Source organism: Diabrotica virgifera, chromosome 8 (assembly GCF_917563875.1).
Source record: "Diabrotica virgifera virgifera chromosome 8, PGI_DIABVI_V3a".
Taxonomy (NCBI): domain Eukaryota; kingdom Metazoa; phylum Arthropoda; class Insecta; order Coleoptera; family Chrysomelidae; genus Diabrotica; species Diabrotica virgifera.
Window position 1 is genome coordinate 224,517,721 of NC_065450.1, and position 26,022 is coordinate 224,543,742.

At 32.6% G+C, this 26,022-nt stretch overlaps 1 protein-coding gene across 1 annotated transcript in view; it reads right to left on the reverse strand.

Moving 5' to 3' along the window:
• LOC114336713 (N(G),N(G)-dimethylarginine dimethylaminohydrolase 1) overlaps nt 1-26,022 on the reverse strand; it is a 34,146-nt gene that overhangs the window by 4,054 nt on the left and 4,070 nt on the right. The window contains exons 2-4 of the mRNA XM_028287074.2: nt 9,601-9,703; nt 9,251-9,348; nt 3,815-4,039 (exon numbers count right to left, since the gene is read on the reverse strand). Of these exons, the coding sequence (XP_028142875.2) occupies nt 3,815-4,039; nt 9,251-9,348; nt 9,601-9,703 (426 nt within the window). The remainder of the gene's footprint in view (nt 1-3,814; nt 4,040-9,250; nt 9,349-9,600; nt 9,704-26,022) is intronic.

Sequence of the window (26,022 nt, forward strand, 5' to 3'; positions counted from 1 at the left end):
ATTAATAGTGTAGATTAAATTAATAGTGTAGTCTAAATTTTCTTCTTTCATAAACTATCCAAAGTATCACTTAACTTCATCATTTTCTGACTTGTAAACACTTGTAGTGTCGAAAAAAAAATGAATTTGGGATAAACAAATTAAATAACTTTAAAACTATTTGACCAATTGCTTTGAAATTTAGGGTATGATTTAAGCACCAGAAGTCTCAGCATGCCGTGTAATAAGAAGATTTTTTACATAAGTTATGAACATTTATAAAAAAACTCAAAATTTATGATTTATTTTGCAATTTTCTAAGCAACAAATAAAGATAGACATATTCAGCGAACGCCATATTGAAGTTTTTATACAGTTTATGAGTTTCTTACTCTCAAATTTGTTTAAAATGCTTAACTTTTTCGTAATAGACGAAAAAAGCAAAAATTTACCGTTTTCTGATCTTCATTTACTTATAACTATGTCTAAGAAGAAGAAGAATCAAATTGTACAATGTACTAACTCCAAATTGTAAGTGAATAAGGGATTTTTCCCTTATTCCGCGACGATGAGCTGGCCAAATACCCAAGTAGGTGGAGGCCAATAAACTAAAGAATAAGAAGAAGAAGAATTTATAACTATGTATATCATCAAAATCGGCTGCAGGAAACATATATACTCCATCTAATTTACTTACCGTTGCACGTCATCCGCGTCTTCGTCACATGACACCAACACGAAATATTTAGGCGGTAGGTGTGTTCTTTTTTAGAATCTCTTTGCCGAGTACACTGGCATTACAGCCACTAGACATATTTTATTATATACGCGTAGAAATAATATTTAAAGATTTCTATTAATGTCAACTTAAAGAAATACACAGTAATATGTTTCATTTAATTTGTATAAATGGATTATAAAGTGTTTTTATGAAGCACATTTGTTCGGAATACACTGTAACTATAATCGAACGCAGGTGATATTTTGGCATAAATTGGTAGCATTTATTTGACAGTTTACGGTGATGACACTTCATATTTGTTTATATTCGTATATAATATCACAAGAGAGAAAATTGTGTCGGCAATATTTGCGACTGGTATGAAAGTTTGTTGCCTGGCAATTTTCGCGAATTAAATTTTGACTTAAATCACGAGACGTCAGTCGAGTGATTTTGTCAATATTTCATAAGCGAAAATTACCAAAAGGCAACGAACTTGAATGAAACCAGGAGAATATTTTGCCGGAAAAAAAATTTCAATCGAGTGATATTCGACAAGACTATTTCACGAGACAATTAATGCACCATATCAACGAAATATAATTTTTATTTATTTGTTATTGCCAGACACTTTCGTGACGGATCTGTCATAATTTTGTCGCTGAGAAATCACGTCGCTAAGGAGTTTTGTCAGTAGAAAACCAAGCGTTGCTATGCCGTTTTATCAGTTAAAAACAGTCTAGTGAAATAGTCTTTACTAAAAGTATTTGTCAATATATTTACTGTTTTTATTATGTACTTTAACGTAAGATTATAACTTAATTCTTGTTTTCTATTACTAAAGTTTTTATTTATTTACATTGAATATGTTAATTTGTTTTGCTGCATAATCCACTTCCGCAAAAATTGTGTGATATATTTGATTTAAAATGAATTCAAGAATTTTTTGTAATTGGGCAACAATGTCAACTTAGATCTCTAACGTAGATAATGACGTGCAACGGTAAGTAAATTAGATGGACTGTAGGTTATGTTTCCAGATGTCCATACTACTCAAAAAATTTGGTTTCGGCCTGGAGGGGGTTGTGTCACCAACACGATATTTTTTCCTTATTTCTCAGAACTATGTGGTTATGTTTTGTTATTGCAAAACTATAATTGTCAATTTTAATCGAAACATTATACGTTAAAATAAAATAAATTATTTCTTTCGGACAAAAAAGAGGGAGAGATCGTCGAGTCCGACACTCGCAAGATGTCACTCTAGCGCAGTACAGTTTTGTTATTACAAAACTATAATTTTCAATTGAAAGTACTTATAATAAATTACAAAAAACTGTGGACCTCCTGTCCGACAAATTTACAGCCTCGTTTCTTTAGTCCGACAACGTAAATACGTTAATTATGGCAGGTTATTTTGCGATTACAAAATTTCAGACACGAATCACAAGTAAATAAATAGATTGGAGGGTCCCTTATCCAAATATAGCAGTGTCGGATAAAATTTGGGTATCAGATAACCAGTCCGATAAATTAATTTCAATAGGGCTTTTCATTCACAGTCATTTGTTTCGAGCTTGTGTGATATGTCACATAATATTAATATATCTACGTCATACGTTATTGGTATATAACAATGATACAAACCCAAGACGTATGGCGTAGATATATTAATATTATGTCGAAGCTCGAAACAAATGACAATCGATGAAAAGTCCTATTAACTAAGACTAAGATTAAGATTCAAACGTCAGCCTATGGATATTTATCAGAAAAGTTGAAGTTTTCAATAAGCCATTCCAACATGCTGTCAAAATTAGATCAATCTGACAGCGCGGAGGCAAACAAATGTTATTCTATCAGTTCTTCAGGTGTTTTAGATTATTTTAGTTGCGTTTCTTTGTAATTTTGTTTTGTACATGGATTAATTTAATATTCTCACTAGAAGAATTAATCTAAAAAGATAATATGCCTCATTTCTGTTGTGTTTTGAAGTGTGGAATGCGAAATATTCATGATAAAGTTCAGTTGTATCTTGTATCGGTTACCATCAGTACTACATTTTAAGCGCAAAACAACTAAATAAGTTATCGTCTGAGAGACAAAAACATAAAACAACTAAATTTAGTTTTTATCTAAGAGACAAAAACAATGGTTTAAATGGTATAAAACGTCCTATAAAAATTTTAAAAATAATTAACTATGCCCATGTTACTTAGGCCGATGCCACATTATGCGTTTTGACCGGATGCGGTGAAAACGCATCCGTTTCCAACGCAACCGGACCGATCTGTCACACTATGCGTTTTCACCGGATGCGGCGGAAACGCATCCGTTTCCAACGCAACCGGACCGACCTGTCACACTATGCGTTTAGTCTGGTGCAGTTTGTAAGCGCGTACCGATGACTCAAAACGCATCCGTTTCCAACGCAACCGGACCGATCTGTCACACTATGTGTTTTCACCGGATGCGGCGGAAACGCATCCGGTCAAAACGCATAATGTGGCATCGGCCTTACACTTGGAAAACGTCTAAACCGTAGGTTTTGCCTATATTACCTATTTTGCCAATCTTTCGCTTGTGCGTCTAGGTACCTACTAGCAACATTTTTGTCTACCAACAACTTTATATGCACTCATGTTTATTTATTCACTGCTTAAAACTAAATAAACTCGTTCAAGTACTTCTACAACTGAAAACTACACAAAATCTACAACAAAATGTTCGGAAAATACAACTAAAAAACCGTTAACGGTAAAAAACTTGTGGTGCAAATAATATAAACAAACACAATGTTTGCCAGTTTGCCTCCCAAACGTCAAAATCTTGGAATGCCCTATTCTCTAGTTGTTTTTACGTCAACGTCTACTTTTTTGCAAAATAACCATAGGCGGACGTTCGAATCAATATTAATTTAATGCCCAACTACAAATTTATGTTTATTCAATTTATTCATCAAAATTAACCCACAACCCACACTAACTTAACAAAATTAAGTTATCGATTGATACCAACAAAAAAGAATAAAAAAACTGTGTAAAACCCTTAAGCTGTGTAGCGCTGAAGCTGTGTAAAACTGTGTAAAACCACAGGAAAAAAACAGCAACTTACCTTCACCGACTGAGGTATTTCTTCAACACTCCTATGCACCAATGTATTGTTTAAATATAAAACATTTGCTGCCTCATCTTCGGGCAACGTAATAATACCGTAACTGAATGTAGCTTCCCTTTCCATCCTCTTCAAGACCTCTTGCGCTTCCTTACTTGAACCCACGCACAACAAATCCGGTCCACCCATTGTGATGAACGATTTCAAGTGTTTGGAATCCGGAACCTGAAACAATTTAGGGTTCCACTATAGTTCTACCAAAGAATATATACTCTCCTAGACCTCCCTGTCCTGTAAGGTTTTAGCATAGGATTTTGTGTTCCTACTGAGTAGGTGCATAGATATGATAACGACTACGGAGCTTGCGCGATCTCCTCACCACCGCGGCCGCAACATCCCTCGTCAACAAGACTGCTTCTAAAATATGGAAGAGTGAAGCAACTTTTTTAGATACTTGATACAGTGGACTCTCTCTATAAAGAACACGGATATTACGAGGTTTCGTTTATAATGAGGTACATTAGGTGTCCCATGAAATTCCTATTGAACTATAACCCTCTATAACGAGGCATATTTGGTTATAACGAGGAAAAATGAAATATTAAATGTATTATGTTAGGTTACTTAGTTTCTTTACCTGTTTTCAGCGCAGAACGGCTATAAATAAATACCCCAATTGCCTGTATCTGTGCCCAACATCTGTGTTATTCTCGAGGCCATTGCTGTAATAAACCCCGCCGCCTGTAATAAACTTCTTCCTGTTTATTGACCGATATTGAATATTGTTGGAGATTTACAATTTACGATGGCGAAGTCCTCTCATTGTTCGTCGAGCATCGACACCTAATAAACTACGTAAGAGGCATCAAAACACTTAAATATTATTGTTGCCGAGATAACGAGATCCGCTTATAATGAGGTAATTAGTCTGCCATTTCAGTTCTCGTTATAGAGGGAGTCTACTGTACTTATTTTCTTACCTAATTGCCATGTGGTCGTGTGCGTACAATACTTAGAAAAAGAAAAAAAGTATGTGCGAAGAAAACAAGTTTATTTGCCACGAAGTTATAAACAATAGGTTAATAATTTTCAAACCATTACCTTTTTATTTCGGTCCTTTTTCTACATACAAATTTACGTACCGTACCGGTTAAGCAACATAAAATATAGATTTTATCAATTTTGTTCGTGATATAAAAGGAATTTTGGGCAGTTCCGTATGGCAACAAACGAAACGTATCCAATAGTGTCCATCTCTAACACATTTTGGATTTTATTCCTTATGTGACATAAACTATCATTAGAAACCGATTTTCATATTAATATAACTATGTAATGACCACACTAAAAACTCATTTACAATGATAAGAACAGAAATAGTGTTAAACTGTTTAAAAATATATTTTTTTTATCACCAACCGTCACTAAAGTCATTCATTATTGTACTCATTTGCGGCAGTAAAGTAACACTTTATTGTACTGAAAGAAGAATTTTACTTTACCTGCCGCGATTAATCAAATTGTCGGTGGTCGATGGCAGTAATCGAAGGGCGAGTATTTGAGTGAACTTAAAATTTATTTACTTTAATTATTAAAAATATTGTACACAATTGGCGATATTATCAATTAAATTTATGTCAAGAAGGAAAATTTTGTAGTATTTTGTAATTATATTCATATAAAATAAATTAAAACTTTACCGATTTAGTAATTATTTAATATTGATAACTATCGATTAAAAATCGAAAGCGGCCATCACGCAAAAGTCATCTGTCATGAAATTATTATGACGTGTAAAATTTAAAATGTTCTTAAATTGTTAATTGCAAGTATGTGTTAAAACCAATATCAAATTATGTTGGCAAATATTATTTTATATCAATAAAACATATCTTAACCGATCGTCAAATATACCAGCAACCGAGAAGTAAACTCAATCTTCCCAGGGGCATATATGAGCTTCTTAGAGACAATACAAAGATCAACAATATCATACAGTTTTTAACGGAAATAGGAATAAAAGACATTTAACTGTATCACAAATTTTTCAGGTATACTTTTTGTTAGTACATAATATGTATTTACTTAATATTACATTCTATTTTTATTTTTAATATGTATTTTCCATTGTTGTCGTTTATAACCCCAGTGGTTCGGACGACATTAAATTTAAAAAATATATGTTGGATATAAAATTTTGTATGCACCACGTCAGTAAAGACTCCTTATCGAACTCGTCTGTTACTCGCCTCGCTTGCTACGCTCGCTCTTCTCGTAATATCAGACTCGTTCGATAAAGAGCCACTTTACTGACTTGGTACATAAATAACTATTATGTCATACCGGTTTAATATTGTGTATTTATTACTTAGTTACGAACCACATAGAGTATATATGTCTCCAAAGTATGCCAGTAATACGTCTCATTTACGCATTCAGTATTATTTTCTGCCATCCATTGTTGAAATTTAGCGTATTCCTTGTACGTTTCTTTGGATTTTTTCGGTAACAGATTCTCAGTCGCTTTTTTGGCTTTTTTATTATTTAACTATTTCTTCGGTATAGAGAGATATATCGACAAATAAGATACGAGGTTAAGCGAGCAAAAGAGGACTGGATGGAACAAAGATGTCGTGAAATGGAAGAACTACAAAGAAAACATGACGAGTTTAATATACATAAAAAGCTTAAAGAAATTACCTACACTCAGAGAAAAAGAACTCCTCACTTTATGAGAAACTCCAAAGGTAACATAATTCTCGACTTGGATGAAAAAAAGGAAGAATGGACTAACTATATAAAAGAGCTCTTCCTGGATACGAGGCCACCACTTAACACCACAAAGTATACGAATACTGGTCCTAGTATTTTAAAAGCGGAAGTAGAGAAAGCCATCAAACAGAGCAAAAATGGGAAATCTCCAGGCCCTGACCAAATACCATCAGACTGGCTCAAACTTCTGGATGACGACAATGTCACAATTAACAAACATTTATAACCATATATACGAGACTGGAATGATGCCACAGATATGGTTGGAGTCTACATTTATTCCACTCCCAAAAAAACCTAATACATCATCATGTAAAGACTTTAGACTAATTAGTCTCATGAGCCACTCTCTCAAACTACTTCTTAAGATAATTCTTAATAGAATCAAGCAGAAATGTGAAGAGACAATGGGAAACAAACAATTCGGTTTCAGAGAAGGATTGGGAACAAGGAAAGCTTTGTTCTCAATGTTAACATTACTTCAACGATCATGGGAAGTACAGAAACCAATTTACGTCTGCTTTATAGATTTTGAGAAGGCGTTTGATAGAGTTTAACATGATAGGTTGTTTGAATATCTAGAAATGATTGGAATATATGATAAAGATCTGAGACTTTTACAACATCTATATTGGAATCAAGAAGCTTCTATTCTGGTAGACGGCAAAGAAACAGACAAAATTTGCATTCAAAGAGGTGTCAGACAGGGTTGTGTGTTATCCCCAACTTTGTTTAACGTATACTCAGAAATAATTTTTAATGAAGCCTTGGAAGGACAATGTGGAGTTCGAATCGGGGGAGAAACTATTAACAACATCAGATATGCAGACGACACCGCGATCATGGCTGAAAATATCGAAGATCTTCAATTCCTTATTGATCGAGTCACTAGAGAATGCTCCAATAACGGACTTAACATAAATGCAACAAAGACAAAGTTACTTGTAGTTAGTAAACAAGACGTCGGCCCTATGCAACTAATTGTCAGTGATGAATCAATAACAAAAGTTAACCATTTTAAATACCTAGGATGTTGGATAAACCAGACACTAAATCCGGATGAAGAAATTAAAACTCGTATAGAAATTGCAAGAGGAGCATTTATGAAACTTAAATCTATTCTGAGCAACTCTCAGCTGAACTTACAACTAAGAATCAAGTTCCTAAAATGTTGTGTATCCTGTATTACTATATGGGTGTGAAACCTGGATCATGAAGGTTACCATGATGAACAAATTAGAAGCCTTTGAGATGTGGTCGTATCGTAGAATGCTCAGAATATCTTGGGTTCAACGCATTTCAAACAAAGAAGTCTTAAACAGAATAGGTCAAGGCGAAGGTGACTTAATGAAGATGATAAAAAAGAGAAAACTTGAATATCTGGGGCATATAATGAGAGGTAGCAGATATAGGATGCTGCAGTTAATACTCAATGGAAAGATCGACGGAAAAAGAGGAATTGGTCGAAAGAAATATTCATGGCTCCGAAACCTTCGTCAACGGACTGGCTTATCAGCAGATCAATTGTTACATGCCGCACAAGATCGAGAACGATATCGGCAAATTGTTATGGAAGCTACCCACGCCTAAAAATTTGGGCACGGTACTTAAAGAAGAAGAACTATTTCTTCAGAAATATCGAATTTCTTTTGCATTCTGACTTTTTTTGACCATGTCACAGAAAAACTTTGTTTACGCATTGATTATGAACCACCACATAGATACCTCACTCTAGGTAAAAACGAATTCAGTGTTAAACTCCGCCCACTTACACCTCTTTGCCCCTCAAGCCTAAGTACTACCAGACTGTATGGTGGCGACATTAATTGAAATCTTTGCCAAGATTGAAAAATAAATTTGAGTTATTACCTGCTCCGGCCATTGTCCAGTGCAATAGACGACAATATAAGGATGGCATTCAGCATTTTCACAAATAATTTTAACGTGCTTGTAATCTATATTATGGAATTCCGATTTTACTTCAGAAAAAACGCTAAAAATTGATTAATGAAAACAGTAGAGGATTTCTAAAAATTATTTATTTATCAATACACTACAAGGAATAACAAAATATACAATACATAATAAAATTAGCAGTGACAAATTACATGTCATGTAAATTACTTTTTTTTGTAACTTTTCAAACAAATTAATTTCCAGAATTGTTGCAAACCAAAATATTTCAAGCTAATATACATAATTTATTTACAGATTTAGTCCATTCACTCACGGTAAAATATTGTAAAACCTCCTAATTTTAAAGGCCCTGACACTACTACTACCTCCTCGCAAGTCAGAGAGAGAATAAGAAATCTCGATACGGTTTTCGAGTAGCGCCATCTAGTTGTTGATACGTCTTTCGGTTACCAAGAGGTGAGCTATCTATGTGGTGGTTTATAATCAATGGTTTACGTTAATAACAAATTGCTAACCAACATCACTTTCCTAGGAACGGTACTAAATACCTGATGCGATACAATATTACTTCTAATGAATATAAAATAAAATTAAAACTTGAATTGATGCAATGAACCGGTATGACATAAAGTTTTGTATGCACCACGTGCATAATTAGATGTTTACGCTCTCGGGCGACATATCAACTCTCGGGCCAGAGGCCCTTGAGTTTATACGCTTGGGGTATAAACATCTATTTAATCTTACCTTTATAGGTGTGCACGGATACTCTGGAAATGCGGCTGCTACTGCTCTGGCTCCTGCTTCGTTCGTGGATTGAGATATTCCGACAAAAAATTCTCGACCTAAACAAATTTTAGTTTTGTCATTAGTCTTTTAAAACTATTAAACTTTTAGAATTTAAAAAATTTAATTAGCATAGTGTTATGCCTGCCCCATGCTACGCCCCTGATAGAAAATTTCGGCATTCGATCTAGATATACCGCTGGCCTGATGTCGAAAGGCCACTGGTTTCTAGAATGACTGAAGCGACTATGTATAAAGATAAATAAAGAAAAAATCGATTTTTTTAACAACTTGTGCTGAAAACAACTTACCTGTGAACAAAACATCTCCACCTTCTAATCTGGCTTTAGAATCTGACATTTCAATAATTGGCAGGTCTAATTCTTTCTTCAATACCACTCGAATAGTCTCTATCTAAAAACAAATAAAAAAACTCGTCATTTAGTTGCAGCGATGTTAAATAAAACAAAAGAACTCAATAAAATACAAAATGTAATTATTTTTACTACTTTGTCCATAACCTTCAAAAATATAATATGTACATACCAAAAAACAAAAATGACTTTCTACAATAGAACTAAAATGTTCTATGTTTTTCACAATAGAAAATCAAATTTATTTCTTTTTTATTATTTTGATATTGATTTAATCGTATTAAAATGGTTCATTTAACGGGATCAAGCTGTCCTTATTACTCATTTAACCATACCAAAAATTTTAAAGGAAAGCAGTTTATCGCGAACCCATCCCAATATATTCCTAACCACTCACCCTGACATAACATGGAATAAAACACCGAAATAGAGATGGGAGACGGGGGGAAAGAAAATGAGGTAATTCGTATGTTAACGAAACGATGCTTAACTCCGAAATATTTCCAAATTTTTCCAAATGAATAAATTTTAATATTTAGTACGTTCTTTAACGGTAAAATATTGCAAAACCTCTAAATTTTAAAGAACCGCTTGGATTGACATGAAATTTGGCATACACGTAGCTAACAAGTCAAAGAAAAAAAGTGATATTGTGCCGATATGTGCTTTTGCCCCGGGGGTGGTTTTCACCCCTTCTTGGGGGTGAAAAAATATTCGTCCAAAGAAAGTCAGGAAATGGATAAACTGGCTAATTTTAAGTAACTTTTGTTCTATAGAGTTTTTTCACTAAGTCAATACTTTTCGAGTTATATGCCAGTGAATATGTTCATTTTTTCAACAAAATAACCACGCTTTTAGACGGTTTTTCGCAAATAACTCAAACAGTAAGTATTTTGTCGAAAAAACATTCATAGCAAAAATATAGCCTGTAAAAAATTTTAAAAAATGGTGTATATATCACGTTTCTGTACTTAGTAGAAGCAGAGTTATAGCGAATTAAAAATAGGTTCATATTTGTCAAATTCCAAATGGAATACTTTAACGTGAAATAACCAAAAATAAAGCACATGAAAACTTATTACAACTTATTTAAAGTGTTTAAAAAAGCTTCATTTTTGTTTTATAAAAAAAATTTCTGGCATCAAAAGTAAACAAGTTACGCTCAAAATAAAGTTAGTCTCTTCTTTTTGGTAAAAATATCGGGAAAATCACCCCCTAATTAGTATCTCAAATGAACTTAATCGTTACGACTTCACAAGTTTCTTGACTCGTGTATGTATTGTTTATATGATCTGTAAGTTTCATCGGTTCAAAGTCCTTATTTTTGAAAGGGCTGTAGTTCAAAGGGGTTGAACGCGTCACTGATCACGAATGTATGCAAATTTAGAAACACCAAATCTTAATCAATTTTTGTCGAACAGAAAAACAAAAAAATACATGATATTCAGAAAAGCAATGCTGACTTTTTTTCGAGATTTTTGGTATCTCTAACAATTTTTAAGTTATTTCGAAAAAAAGCATATTTTTCAAAATTACATTTTTTAAAAATTTTACTTTAAAACCAAATTTTTTCAAAAATAAAGCACTTTGAATCGATGAAACTTACAGATCATATAAACACAACATAAGTAAAATAATTTGTGGAGCGGTAACGATTAATTTCATTTAAGTTGCTAATTAGGGGGTGGTATTCCCGATTTTTTTTGCCAAAACAAAAGGGGCCAACTTTATTTTGAGCGTAACTTGCTTAAATAAATTGCTAGAAACTTTTTATAAAAACAGAAATAAAGATTTTTGTAAACACTTTAAAAAAGTTATAATGGATTTTCCCCAAAAAATGCTTAATTTTTTGGATATTTCACGAAAGATTCTATTTGAAATTTGGTGAATATGAATCTATTTTTCATTGGCTATAACTATGATTCTACGAGGTCCAAAGATCTAACATGTACACCATTTTTTTTTTTACTTTTTTACAGGCTATATTTTTGCTAAGAAAGTTTTTTCGACAAAATACTTACTTTTTGAGCTATTTGCGAAAAACCGTCTAAAAATGTATTTATTTTGTTGAAAAATGAACATATTCACTCGCAAATAACTCGAAAAGTGTTGACTTGGCGAAAAAGCTCTATAGAACAAAAGTTACTTAAAATTAGTCAGTTTATCCATTTCCAGACTTATTTTGGACATATATTTTTTCACCCCCAGGGCAAAAGCACACATCGGCACCATATCACTTTTTTTCTTTGACATGTAAGCTATGCGTATGCCAAATTTAATGTCAATCCAAGCGGTTCTTTAAAATTTAGATCAAAAACCGTGAAAGAATGTACTAACTGATTCGTATCGGCATTTCAAATAATAAATATTACTCAACCGGTAGAATAAGCATTTTAAGATAAACTTTATTACAAAAAAAAAAACAGGAAGGCTAAACCTCTTGAGAAATTTGTTTATTGCAATTTAAATAATTGGAACAATTATAAATTTATTTATGATTAATGTTTTGATTACATTGTACAATATATCAAAATCTGTTATAGATTTATCCACATTTTAATTTAATTGCATACTTGATCTTAGGACCTAAAGGTCAAAATAAATTCGAAAAGATTTCAAAAATTACACCACTGAACACATAGTTCAAGCCATTGAAAATAATAAAAATTTAAAGGTTTTGCGCCGAAAAATGACTGAAGAAATGAAAAATATTTGCAAAATAAAAAGGGTGAAACTAAAACAAATAAGGGAGATATTTTAAGAAATACTAAAGATTGTTAGTCAGAATTGTATAAACGAGAAGAACTTCCAGATCCTAATCAAAGCCAAATACCAAAAGTCAAAAATGTAGCCTCAGAAGACATCCCAGATATCACAAAAGAGGACTGTCTCGGAGATGAAAAACAATAAATCACTTGAGAAGATGATAGTCATAGTACAAATCAAAGAAGGAGGAAATCAAGGAAGGATGGTTAGGTGTTCGCTGGGAACTAAATTTGTTATAAACTTGGTCTTACTGATGTTCATTTTTAGACCTATTGTTGAAGAGACGTTGTCTAATTCTTGTAGCATTTGTTGTGCTTCACCCAGATCTTCGGTAATAAGTACTACACATAGTATCAAAAGTTATGCATCACCCCTCGTATTCACGATGTTTACGCTTTTATAAATCCGTATCTTTATCACATATTTAATGGGTCTTTTTTATAAAAAATATACCAATTTTGGTTTTTTATTTTATTTGATTACCCATTTAATTAACCTGGTTTTGCCAAGGGGTAAACATTTGAAAAATTTATAATCAAGTATATTCAAATGGGAAATAAGCCACAATTTTACCTAAAAATGATTTTATTAACGTTTCGACGCCCAAGTCGGGTGTCGTTGTCAAAATACAAAATAATACTAAATAAATAAAATGTTGTTGCTTAGTAAAAAATTCTTCTAATAATTTATTTAATCTGACTCATTTATATCGGCAATTCAGACACGTATTATACATTTTAAAGTAGACGACTTTAAAATGATATTGCCAATATTGATGAGTTGCGTTCCTGGGACGACTTTACTAAAAGATAGTTCATTCGATTACATGAAATCAATCCCAACTCAAGAATATCCGTCACAAAAAATCATAGCATGTGATCTGTCTTTAAAAAGACAACCAAATGCAACGGTGGCACTGAAATTCTCGCGTTAGAGATTCCATAGTAAATCACGAGGGAAAACCAGGAAAAACCTCGTGATACTATCCCGACATCGTAAGTATTTGGGTTTACATTTAGTTTACTCTCAAAACTAATACCAAATTCTTCAGCATGTGATCTGTCTTTAAAAAGACAACCAAATGCAACGGTGGCACTGAAATTCTCGCGTTAGAGATTCCATAGTAAATCACGAGGGAAAACCAGGAAAAACCTCGTGATACTATCCCGACATCGTAAGTATTTGGGTTTACATTTAGTTTACTCTCAAAACTAATACCAAATTCTGACTTGATATTTTAAATTTTAAATAATACTAAAATACTAAATATGTACTAACTCGATATGTTACTGATTTACTAATTGTGGTATTTTCTTTCTATTGACTTCCTCCTTTAATATGGGTAACCACATCCTACTGCATTCTACCGAGGAATTTGGGACACAATTGGTTTCATTTAGCATAATTAGAGCCGCTTCTTTGATTTTTCTCTTTTTACTATCTGCTTCTTTTAGGACAATACTTGAATCTCTCCACTGAACTCTATGTTCATTATCCCATGCGTGTTGACATATTTGAGATCTATCAAATTCTCTATTTTTTATATAAGACTGATGTTCATTTACTCTAACGTCTAATGGTCTTGACGTTTCACCTATATAAAATTGTTCGCATTCACAAGGTATTTTATAAATACAATTATTTGTTCTTTCTTGTTCACTGTTAGGTTTAGTTTTAGATAGAATAGATCTCAATGTGTTTGTTGTTTTGAATGTTGTTGATATGTTGAATTTATTTCCTATTGTTTTAAGTTTCTCGGATAGTCCTTTTACATATGGTATTGATATTTTCCTCGTATTATTTCTTGTGAATGTTGTAGGATCCCGTTCTAAGTTGTTCTGTTCCATTCGATCCAATCTTGACAATTCCTTATTTATAAACGATATGGGATAATCATTTTTTAATAAAACAGATGTTAACAATTGTTTTTCTTCTAAAAATGAATTTTCGTTAGAACAAGTAATTTTGGCTCTATCATATAAGGATTTAATGATTCCCTTTCTAACGTTGATGTTATGATTTGATTTGTAATTGAGATATCTGTTGGTGTGTGTTGGTTTTCTATACACTTGAGTCTCATATCCAGTATCCTTCTTTGAGACCAAAACATCTAGGAAAGGTAGGGTGTTACTGTATTCCTTTTCCATTATAAACTTTATTGTCTCTTCTTGATCGTTTATAATATTCAGGAACGTATCCAACAATTCCGATCTATGAGGCCATATGGAAAACACATCATCTACATATCTCCACCATACTGTGGGTTTTAAATTTTGTGTAGAAATGATATTAGTTTCGAAATCGTCCATAAATATATTAGCCAATAATGGAGATAAAGAAGAGACCCATTGCGAGACCAAAAGTTTGTTTATAGAATTCATTATTTAGTTGAATTTTATATATTTTATATATTTTATATATATATATATATATATATATATATATATATATATATATATATATATATATATTCATTTAATATATTTATGGAGGATTTCGAAACTAATATCATTTCTAAACAAAATTTAAAACCCACAGTATGGTGGAGATATGTAGATGATGTGTTTTCCATATGGCCTCATAGATCGGAATTGTTGGATACGTTCCTGAATATTATAAACGATCAAGAAGAGACAATAAAGTTTACAATGGAAAAGGAATACAATAACACCCTACCTTTCCTAGATGTTTTGGTCTCAAAGAAGGATACTGGATATGAGACTCAAGTGTATAGAAAACCAACACACACCAACAGATATCTCAATTACAAATCAAATCATAACATCAACGTTAAAAGGGGAATCATTAAATCCTTATATGATAGAGCCAAAATTACTTGTTCTAACGAAAATTCATTTTTAGAAGAAAAACAATTGTTAACATCTGTTTTATTAAAAAATGATTATCCCATATCGTTTATAAATAAGGAATTGTCAAGATTGGATCGAATGGAACAGAACAACTTAGAACGGGATCCTACAACATTCACAAGAAATAATACGAGGAAAATATCAATACCATATGTAAAAGGACTATCCGAGAAACTTAAAACAATAGGAAATAAATTCAACATATCAACAACATTCAAAACAACAAACACATTGAGATCTATTCTATCTAAAACTAAACCTAACAGTGAACAAGAAAGAACAAAGAATTGTATTTATAAAATACCTTGTGAATGCGAACAATTTTATATAGGTGAAACGTCAAGACCATTAGACGTTAGAGTAAATGAACATCAGTCTTATATAAAAAATAGAGAATTTGATAGATCTCAAATATGTCAACACGCATGGGATAATGAACATAGAGTTCAGTGGAGAGATTCAAGTATAGTCCTAAAAGAAGCAGATAGTAAAAAGAGAAAAATCAAAGAAGCGGCTCTAATTATGCTAAATGAAACCAATTGTGTCGCAAATTCCTCGGTAGAATGCAGTAGGATGTGGTTACCCATATTAAAGGAGGAAGTCAATAGAAAGAAAATACCACAATTAGTAAATCAGTAACATATCGAGTTAGTACATATTTAGTATTTTAGTATTATTTAAAATTTAAAATATCAAGTCAGAATTTGGTATTAGTTTTGAGAGTAAACTAAATGTAAACCCAAATACTTACGATGTCGGGATAGTATCACGAGGTTTTTCCTGGTTTTCCCTCGTGATTTACTATGGAATCTCTAACGCGAGAATTTCAGTGCCACCGTTGCATTTGGTTGTCTTTTTAAAGACAGATCACATGCTATGATTTTTTGTGACGGATATTCTTGAGTTGGGATTGATTTCATGTAATCGAATGAACTATCTTTTAGTAAAGTCGTCCCAGGAACGCAACTCATCAATATTGGCAATATCATTTTAAAGTCGTCTACTTTAAAATGTATAATACGTGTCTGAATTGCCGATATAAATGAGTCAGATTAAATAAATTATTAGAAGAATTTTTTACTAAGCAACAAGATTTTATTTATTTAGTATTATTTTGTATTTTGACAACGACACCCGACTTGGGCGTCGAAACGTTAATAAAATCATTTTTAGGTAAAATTGTGGCTTATTTTCCATTTGAATATACTTGATTATAAAAATGCCATAAGAAAATAGCTTCAGAACAACATTGAAAAATTTATTCTGGTGAAATTTTTGAAAACGTGATTAAAAATGAATTATCGATTTAGTTGAAGAAGGCCATTAACAGCGGTTCGTGGAGAAAAGAGTGGGTGTTTCTCATAGTGATGTCTCACGGATATGAAATAGGTTCCTGGAGACAAACTCGATACGGAATAGAGCTCGGTCTGGTAGACCCCGAGTTACTAATGATCGACAGAATAGATATATCAGAATTTCCATTCGTAGAAATTCTTCTATGTATGTACCAGCCCTCCAAAGAGAATTCAGGCACGCTACAGGAGTCAGAGTATCGTTGTCTACAATAAGAAGAATTTCAGACCCAGGTTTGAGGAGTCGTCGACCAATAAGAGTTCCTCAGCTACAACCTAGACATGTTTTGGACCGCCTCTAGTGGGCTCAAGAACACATAGAGCTCCCCCAACTGTTTTGGAATTTTGTGCTTTTTTCAGACGAGACCAGAATCTGTTTAAATAGTGATAACCGGCGAATTTGTGTGTGGCAAGAGCCAACAAGAGCTGCATAACTAGCCACACACGAATTCGCCGGTTATCACTATTTAAACAGATTCTGGTCTCGTCTGAAAAAAGCACAAAATTCCAAAACATTTGGGGGAGCTCTATGTGTTCTTGAGCTCACTGGATGCGGTCCAAAACATGTCTGGGTTGTAGCTGAGGAACTCTTATTGGTCGACGACTCCTCAAACCTGAGTCTAAAATTCTTCTTCTTATTGTAGCCAACGATACTGACTCCTGTAGCATGCCTGAATTTTCTTTGGAGGGCTGGTACAGACATAGAAGAATTTCTACAGGTGGAAATTCTGATATATCTATTCTGTCGATCATTGGTAACTCGGGATCTACCAGACCAAGTTATATTCCGTATCGAGTTTGTCTCCAGGAACCTATTCCATATCCGTGAGACATCACTCTGAGAAACACCCACTCTTTCCACCACGCACTGCTGTGAATGGCCTTCTTCAACTAAATCAATAATTCTTATACGGTCCAACTCAGAAATTAAAGTACGATTCATTTTTAATCACGTTTTCAAAAATTTCACCAGAATAAATTTTTCAAATATTTACACCTTGGCAAAACCAGGTTAATTAAATGGGTAATCAAATAAAATAAAAAACCAAAAATGGTATATTTTTTATAAAAAAAGGCCCATTAAATATGTGATAAAGATACGGATTTATAAAAGCGTAAACATCGTGAATACGAGGGGTGATGCATAACTTTTGAAACTATGTGTATATCGTCGGCAAAACTCAGATGATTGAGCATTTCTCCATCTATTTTTATTCCTCTATTTTCCCACTTTAGCATTTTAAAGGCGTAATCGAAGACCTTTATAAATAATTTAGGTGAAAGAGTGTCGCCCTGTCTCACACCTCGCTTGATATGAATTTCTCTGGTGGTATAATGTAATTTTACACGCATTGTGGCGTTTTGGTATAATGTTTGTACTAACTTTGTAAACCGGTAGTCTATTCTACTATTGTTCAGAGTAGTTATAATGCTGTCTAATTCCACAGTGTCGAAGGCCTTGTGAAAGTCTACTAAGATAAGTACCAGTGATCTGTTATATTCTATCGATTTTTCTATTAAGGTTTTTACTGTTTGTAGGTGATCGTTTGTTCCGAATTTTGAGCAGAAGCCAGCTTGTTCTCGGGGCTGGTAGAAATCCAACTTTTTTTCTAATCTTGTAAGCAAGCAAGCAAGCAATTTGATTTAACCCGACCTGTGGGAATGTCCACCCTCTCGAAAGAGTACATTCGGGTGTAACAATTCATTGGGGCGAGGTGTTTTGACCCGAGTGTAAACAGGGATCACCCCACCTCGCTCCAATGCCCCAGGCCATCCCTTTCCCCCCATAGCACTGCTAATCTTGTCGTAATTATTCGGGTAAACATTTTATAGATGTGGTTCAATAAGCTGATTAGTCTATAGTTTTCTAGGTGTGCCTTGTCTCCTTTATTGTGTAGTAAAATAGTTACTGCATTGTTCCATGTTTCCAGTATGCAACAATCTGTTAGACAAAGGTTAAACAAAATTTTTATTTGGTTGAGAAGGGCACGTCCGCCCATCTATATAGCTTCTATTACGACTCCATCTTCTCCTGGCGCTTTGTTGTTTTTCATCTTTTTTATTGCGTCCTGGATTTCGCTTAGTGTGATCTCTGGCATGAGCTCTGAACCCTGGTTGATGATTTTGCGTGATGCAGCGGCTTCCAAATTCTTTTGGTCTTTTCTTTGACTTGTGTATAGTTCTTGAGAGAAGTCTTCAACTATGTGTAGTAGTTCTTCTCTATTGGATGTGGGGACTGCTTCTTTGTTCTTTAGTTTGTGTATTTCGCATTTTCCATTGTTTAGCCGTCTTCTCAGAACTTTCAGACTTTTATTCTCTATATATGAGGGACTATGATAATAATTGAATTAAAATAATTATTGATTTGACATCGTAAAAACTACGACTACCAAAGTAACAGTTTCAGAAAAATATAATTATATTATCTACACACCTTCTCAACGACTCATAACAAAGGAGTCATGAACTTCAATCATGTTGGGTTAATTTATTTTATTATTACATATTGTATTAAGTGGGTCAACGCGATAGGCACTAAAAATGAACTCTATATTTAGACACATAGGATGATCCTGGTATTTATCTACACTTTGAGGTTTTGTCGTCAGAATGTTAAAATTAGTGATGATTTGACACTTAAGAGGGTGCAATAAAATATCAATTTGTACAAGAATATTTAGGCTAGGAAATTAAATATACTCGTACCAACTTTTTTTTCTTCTTCTTCTTTCTAGCATGATCGATCATGTTAGTAGGCTACTGCCTGTTCATTGCCATCAAATCTTCCCAGGACGATGAGGTCCAGCATTCTCGCCATCGTTTTGGTGGTCTACCCTGTGGTCTTTTACCTACTGGGTTATTCGTTTTTGTGCTTTTAACGAGTCTGCTGTCCTCCATACTCCATTCTCTTTATATGTTTGTTCCAACATCTTCGTCTCTGTCTGACCCACCTTTCTATGTCCTGTATTCCACAGTTTTATCTGATGTCTTCACTTCTTATTCTGTCACGTAGAGATTTGCCTTTTATACTTCTTAGTGTTCTCATTTCAACTGTCCTCATCATTTGTAACGTTCTATTTGTGTCTGGTCATGCGATTTCTTTCAGGCATCCCGAAATTCTAGTAATCCAGAGAAATAAGATTTTTCTCGTGACACATCCCCCTCCAGGCCGAAACTAAATTTTTTGAGTAGTATGTACATCTATATTAATAACCTATATGTTTCCTGCTAGTCCTGTCGCCAGGGGGGGTACAACGGCCTCCTTAATTCAGATGGACTTACCCAAGTTTTTTTTATGTATTTTGACCCGTAGAACACGAATTTTTTGGGTAACAGTTGATCCGGATGTCGATAAGTTTGTTATAAACAAAGAACTTGAGGAATTACATAACAGCGATTTTTCGCAAAACAAAACATTTTTTTGTATTTTTTGGGTGATTCTCAGGAAAAAATGGTTTTACAAGTTTTTTCGTAGGATGCATCGTTTTAGAGATAAACGCGGTTGAACTTTCAAAAAATCGAAAAAGTGCAATTTTTGAACCCGAATAACTTTTGATTAAAAAATAAAATAGCAATTCTGCTTACTGCATTTGAAAGTTCAAGTCAAATTCTATCGGTCTTGATTATTTGCATTGCTAAAAATTAACTTTTTATTTGTTAAACAAAGCCATAAACACATAGTGTTTCCCGTGCCAATGCATGCGTTTTACTGTACGTAATCTACGTAGAAATTGTGTGTATGCGCCTACTCGTTCAATTTCAAATGGGAAATGCATTGAAAACATCATTCAATCACTATGTGTTTATAGCTTTGTTTAACAATAAAAAAAATAATTTTTAGCAATGAAAGTAATCAAAACCGATAGAATTTGACTTGAACTTTCAAATGCAGTAATCAGAATTGCTATTTTATTTTTCAATCAAAAGTTATTCGGGTTCAAAAATTGCAATTTTTCGATTTTTTGAAAGTTCAACCGCGTTTATTTCGAAAACAATGCATCCTACAAAAAAACTTGTAAAAACATTTTTTGCTTAGAATGATCCAAAAAGTACAAAACAATGTTTTGTTTTACGAAAAATCGCTGTTATGTGATTCCTCAAGTTCTTTGTTTATAACAATCTTATCGACATCCGGATCGACTGTTACCCAAAAAATTCGTGTTCTACGGGTCAAAATACATAAAAAAAAAACTTGGGTAAGTCCATCTGAATTAAGGAAGCCGTTGTACCCCCACTGGCGACAGGACTATGCAGCCGATTTTGATGATATACATAGTTAAAAGCAAATGAACATCAAAAAACAGTAAATTTTCGCTTTTTTCGTCTATTACTCAAAAGCAAAGCATTCTAAACAAATTTGAGAATAAGAAACTCATAAATCATATAAAAAGATTCAATATGGCGTCCGCTGAATATGTCTATCCTTATTTGTTGTTTAGAAAATTGCAAAATAAGTCATAAATTTTGAGATTTTATAAATGTTCATAACTTACGTAAAAATTAAGTTAGAACCTTCTTATTACACGGAATGCTGAGACATTTTGTGCTTAAATCATATTTTAAATTTCAAAGCAATTGGTCGAAGAGTTTAAAAGTTTAAAAACAAAAGATGTAGATCTTTGAAACACACTCAGTGATCAAAAATCCAAGGTTAATGGTTTAACGACCACTCGTACCGAAATGGTGGATGTGTGAATTGTTCGTAAGGGGATTTTTCCACATTCTCTATTTCATCTGTTTGATTCAGTTTACAAGTTATTTAATTTGTTTATCCCAAATTCATTTTTTTTTTGCAACACTAAAGTCAGAAAATTATGAGGTTACAGTAACACTTCGGACAGTTTATGAAAGCATTTATACTATTAACTTCATTAAAAAAATGACAAAAAGTAATTTTAAACAGTGTAAAATTATTTTGCAAAAACATTTTTTGCTTACTTATAAACAATTAGAATAACTTTTTAACCGTTACCCGTAGAAAAATTATTTTTTCATATTTAGAAAGAATGAATTTTTATACACATTTAGAAATAAAAACAATTGTCCTAGGACAATTAGGGACGAAGTTAGTCCCCCTTTTTTTAATTCACATGTTCGTGCAAAATAATTTTGCAATATTTAGAATTTACTGTAAATTTTAAAGTATTTTTATACTTCACTTGGTCTATTAAATTTGTCAGTAGTTATGAGAAATCTTGTAACCTGTCAAAGCAAAAGGAGTATAGCTCAGTGGTACAACGTTCGAACGGAGATCGAGAGGTCCCCGGTTCAAATCCGTGTGTTAGCTAACTTTTTTTTATTTTTAGTATTGTTTTAATAAAAATTTTTGGAAAGTAGTAAGTAAAAATTAGTTTAATCTTTAAATACAAATAACCTGTTGAAAGTATATTTATTTCGTTGAAATCATATTATAGAAGTATAACTTCTTACGTGCGTACAAAGTACACACACATTCCTTTTTGAAGTTATTCTGCTTTAGGCGCGATTCGATTAAGAGTAAAATTTTTCATAAATCTGCGCGCCTGCGCACACAGAGAGTATGTAGTTAATCTTTCAAGATAGGTATGTATGTATCTGTATCCGCGCAAATAAGTAATTAAAAGAATATATTAGTGTTCTTAGTAAATGTATTATTTATTATAATTCTTGTGATTTTGGATTTGTGTTCCTCTGTAGTAAAATAATAAAATATTATGTAGGTATAACATTTTTATACGTGTCAATTACAAGGACCTCGCTGGAGTAGTTGGTATGGCGTTAGATCCGAGATCGGAAGGTCGCGGGTTCCAATCCTGGCCCATTCATATTTTTTTTTATTTTTGGTTGTTTTAATAAAAAATTTTTGAAAGTGGTAGATAAGAAAGTTAGTTTAATATTTAAATAAAATACAAATAACCTGTCAAGTATATTTACTTCGTTGAAATTACCTATGTAATAGAAGAATAACTTCTTACGTGCGTACAAAGACACACACATTCTTTTTTTAATTAAATTAATATGTAGTGTAAATCTTCTTTTTTTCATAGACTATCCAAAGTATTACTGTAATTTCATCATTTTCTGACTTATAGTGTAGCAAAAACAATTAATTTGGGAAAAACAAATTAAATAACTTTTAAACTATTTGACCAATTGCTTTAAAATTGAGGGTTAAGCATTCTGTGTAATAAGAAGGTTGTAAGTTAATTTTTACATAATTTATGAATATTTATAGAAACTTAAAATTTATGATTTATTTTGCAATTTTCTAAGCAACCAATAAGGATAGACATATTCAGCGAGCGCCATATTGAAGTTTTTTATACGATTTATCAGTTTCTTACTCTCAAATTTGCTTAGAATGCTTAACTTTTTGGTAATAGACGAAAAAAGCGAAAATTTACCGTTTTTTGATCTTTATTTGTTTATAAGTATGTATATCATCAAAATCGGTTGCAGGAAACATATAGGTTATTATTATAGATGTCCATACTACTTAAAAAATTTGGTTTCGGCCTGGAGGGGGTTGTGTTACCAACAGGATATTTTTTTGAAGTTATACTTCTTTACGCGCGATATGAGGGTGAATTTTTATATGTTAAAACCTATGATCCGGGCGCATGCGCATTATAACTTTGTTCTGATTGGATGTTCAAATGACATGTCAAAAATCATCTAATATGGCAGCTGAAGCACAGCTGTGGTGGGGACGGTTGACATTTTGGTTATGTAATGTATGGTTGTTGCATGTTAAAATTTGTGGGAAGAGAAACAACAAAGGTCAATTAATAGTTATACTGCCTTTTTGAAGTTATACTTCTTTAGGCGCGATTTCATTGAGGGTGAAATTTTAGTAATCTGCGCACACAGGCAGTATGGAGTTCGTTACTAAATGTTTTAATTTATGTATTTATCAGTCCAGAAAAGATGTGGAAAGAATATATTAGTGTTTTTAAATATATTTTTCTACAAACGTGTTAAAAATGCAAGTTATAGCACTCCATAGGAGCGTTAAAAATGCTACTTTAAAGCACTGGTGCTTTAAAAATTTTAAGGCACTGCAGTTAAAAGTGAATTGTCAAATTGTGAAACGTCAAAATATTTATATTTCATTTAATAACATTAATAGATATTAATAATACCTATTTACGAATGTTTCTTCTAAAATTTAGGAATATATTAATTTTATAATACATTTAAGTATATAGTAATTTTCTTTACAATTTTTACTTACCAATTTGTTTTGTTTATACCTAATATCGCCGTTGTCTAGCAATTGTCTGCGTAGATTAGCGTAGATTAGCATTTAGCTACGGACCCGTTAGTACTTGGTTCGATTCCAACATAAGGAAATTTTTTTTGTTTATTATTAATGGTTATTGACATCTTAGACTATTATTATATGGACTTATAAATGATTAAAAATAATTAAAATAATTAATCGGGATGTTGCCCAACTATTTACCGGGTTGCAAATTTATAATAATTGCCTATTTCAAAATGCACTTTTGAAATGAATTTTTCTTATGCACAAATGCAATTTCAGATTTCTTATTCATTACAATAGTTCACAAAATTTCCTGACATTCGCACGAATCCAACGCACCAAACTGCATTAAAATCCGTCTTACTGCACCAAAAATCGAGAGTTTTTGTGCTTCAATGCCTCGACTAATTCGGACAGAGATCGAGAGGTCGTGAGTCCAGTGCAATCCTATACTTTTTTTTATTTTTTTGAAAGCGGTAAGCACAAAATTAGTTTGGTGTTTAAAAAAAATTAAAACAAACTGTTTAAAGTATATTTATTTTTAAGAAATCATATAATAGAAGTATAACTTCTTACGTGCGTACAAAGTACACACACATTCTTTTTTTGAAGATATTCTTCTTTAGCGGCGAATCGATTGAGGGTAAAATTGTACATTTACCGCGCGCCTGCGCACACTGACAGTATGTAGTTCATTGCTAATCTTTCAAGATAGGTATGTATGTATCTGTAACCGTGCAAATAAGTCATTAAAAGAATATATTAGTGGTTTTAGGAAATGTATTATTTATTATAATTCTTGTGTTTTTGGATTAATAAAATATTATGTAAGCATAACATTTTTACAGTATATGTCGCCGTGTTGTGTAATTATATCCGAAACTTACATATTTATTTCTAGTGCCTCGATGGATTAGTTAGAAATGCGTTAGCACTGAGATTGGAAGGTTGCGGGTTCAATTCCCGGGCGATTCATATATTTTTTTTATTTTTGGTTGTTTTAATAAAAATTTTTTGAAAGTGGTAGATAAGAAAGTTAGTTTGATTTTTAAATAAAATACAAATAACCTTTTAAGTATATTTACTTCGTTTAAATTACCTATTATATAAAAGAAGAATATCTTCTTACATGCGTACATAGTACACACACATTCTTTTTTTTTCCTTATTTCTCTGAACTATAGCTGCTTTCATTGTTTGTTCTCTGACATCTTTTGAGAGATTTCCATAGCCTGTTATTTCTGTGCCAAGATATTTGAAGTGATTCACCTGTGCCATAGTTTTGGAGTCAATTTCCAATTTGTATCTTATCGGTTGTTTGGAAATTACTAGGCACTTACTATTCTCGGTGTTAATGAGCATATTTAGATCTTTAGCTTTATTATTAAATCCACGCAGTAGCCTTTGGAGATTGTCTTCAGAATAGACGATAAGGACAACATCGTCAGCGTAATAAACCACTCTAAAGAATGTGTTACCCATTTTAAATCCAGCTGTTCTGGGAAGATTTTATATTATTTTGTCCATTATTAAATTAAATATGAAAGGACTCAATGAATAGCCTTGACGGATTCCTGTGTTTTATAACTATGTCCTCTGACGTCAAATGTCCTACTCTTATTTTTGTTTTACATTGTTAATATCGTGTAATACGTTAATTATCCTGTGGTTTAGCACCTTTTCTATTATTATTTCTAACACATCCTTCAATCGCACTCTGTCAAAAGCCTTGGTCATATCGACGAAACACATAGATATAGAATAGAATAGAATACTTTATTGGTATAGCTTTACAGCTGCCATCATAAAGATGGATATACACGTCAGATATACAACACAATATAGTCACAGACACATAATCAAATACCTATACATACACTTAAATTTTAGATTTAACATAATGTACATTGATAAATATGAAAATTATTAATATTAGACAGAACTCATAACAGCAATCTAGTTGCTAAGTATTCTTCTACACTGTAGAATGCATGTTTACATAGTATACTTTTCACAACTCTTTTGAATTTCACCGGATGCAAAGATCTAACTTCATTTGGAAGATGATTATATAGCCTGACCCCCACATAATCTGTGGACTTCTCAAATTTGGATAGTTTGTGAC